The sequence below is a fragment of the Nanorana parkeri genome, unplaced genomic scaffold (genome assembly GCF_000935625.1).
Source record: "Nanorana parkeri isolate BGI_ZX_2015 unplaced genomic scaffold, ASM93562v1 scaffold2304, whole genome shotgun sequence".
Taxonomy (NCBI): domain Eukaryota; kingdom Metazoa; phylum Chordata; class Amphibia; order Anura; family Dicroglossidae; genus Nanorana; species Nanorana parkeri.
The window spans coordinates 54,245-55,222 of record NW_017308572.1 but is presented as its reverse complement, the minus strand read 5'-3'; the positions used below and the strand labels follow the sequence as shown (position 1 = coordinate 55,222).

The window sequence follows — 978 nt, the reverse complement described above, 5'->3', positions numbered from 1 at the left end:
ATTTAGCCCCGCCTTCCCAAAGCAGGACTAAATGTAGAAGGCAACTTATCCCCCGCAACTTTATGTTCCGGGCGTCGGGGGATTCCACACCGCTGCCGCCCCTCTGCGCCCTGCCGCCCCGAGGCCTCGGTGGCCATGTGGGGAATCTGGGCCTGCCCGCACCTCATCCCAGATCTCCTATAGAGTGTTGTACAACCTGCGAGGTCGGGGCTCACTAAGGGGCCACATTTCCTGGCAGCTGCCTCCGGCCTGCTCCAGCACTTCACTGTTGGTTACTGAGGCCACCAATAATGGGTCAATAGTGCGGCAGGAAGGGGGCGGTCCAGGCTGGTGACCATGCAGGTGATCCCTACTTGCAGATAGGTTTGCCCGGGTTGGTAGGCACCCGGGTGCTCTGCAGGAGATCTGACCGGATGCAGGGCCACCTCAGGATGCCCAAGTTAAGATAATTGGTACATTGCTCCGCCTCTGATTTGTGTTTCTTCGTTCCATTGGCAGCGGTTCAAGAACGCAGTGAAGCCCAACAAGGACTGGGGACCAGCTCTGCTGGAGCACCGGACTGGCCGCTACGCACTGGAGGAGAGCATCCCCGAGATCCAGCCGCTGAACCCGGAGAAGCAGAAGAAGGAGGAGATCGGTCTCACAATACAGGGCAGCAACGGGCAGGCCCACAGCCAGGACTCCAAAGTGTAACCAGCTCCTACGGAAAGGGGGGGTGGAGAAAGGAATTGGTGGTATGGATGCGTCTTTTACCCTCCCCCACCCCCATCTCCCTTTTGTCTTCATCCAGACCAGTCGTATCCTCCATTGTCCTCTTTCCAACCCGGCACCTCAGAGCATTCAACAGAATAACTATCAAAACTGTTTCTCTCCCATCCAAGAGGAGACATCAATCGTTCAGCTGCTGAGCAGAAGAGCCACGGGCCCCCCCCGGGATCGCCCTGCCCCCCCGACTCTCAATGCCAGGACACCCACCAA

The 978-nt window shown here is 58.3% G+C and overlaps 1 protein-coding gene across 1 annotated transcript in view; it reads left to right on the top strand.

Moving 5' to 3' along the window:
- The window catches only part of SLC6A9 (solute carrier family 6 member 9), a 20,334-nt gene extending 19,363 nt beyond the window's left edge, over window positions 1-971 (top strand). The window contains exon 13 of the mRNA XM_018573261.1: window positions 499-971. Within this exon, the coding sequence (XP_018428763.1) occupies window positions 499-693 (195 nt within the window). The 3' untranslated portion in view covers window positions 694-971. The remainder of the gene's footprint in view (window positions 1-498) is intronic.
- The last annotated feature ends 7 nt before the right edge of the window (window positions 972-978 follow it).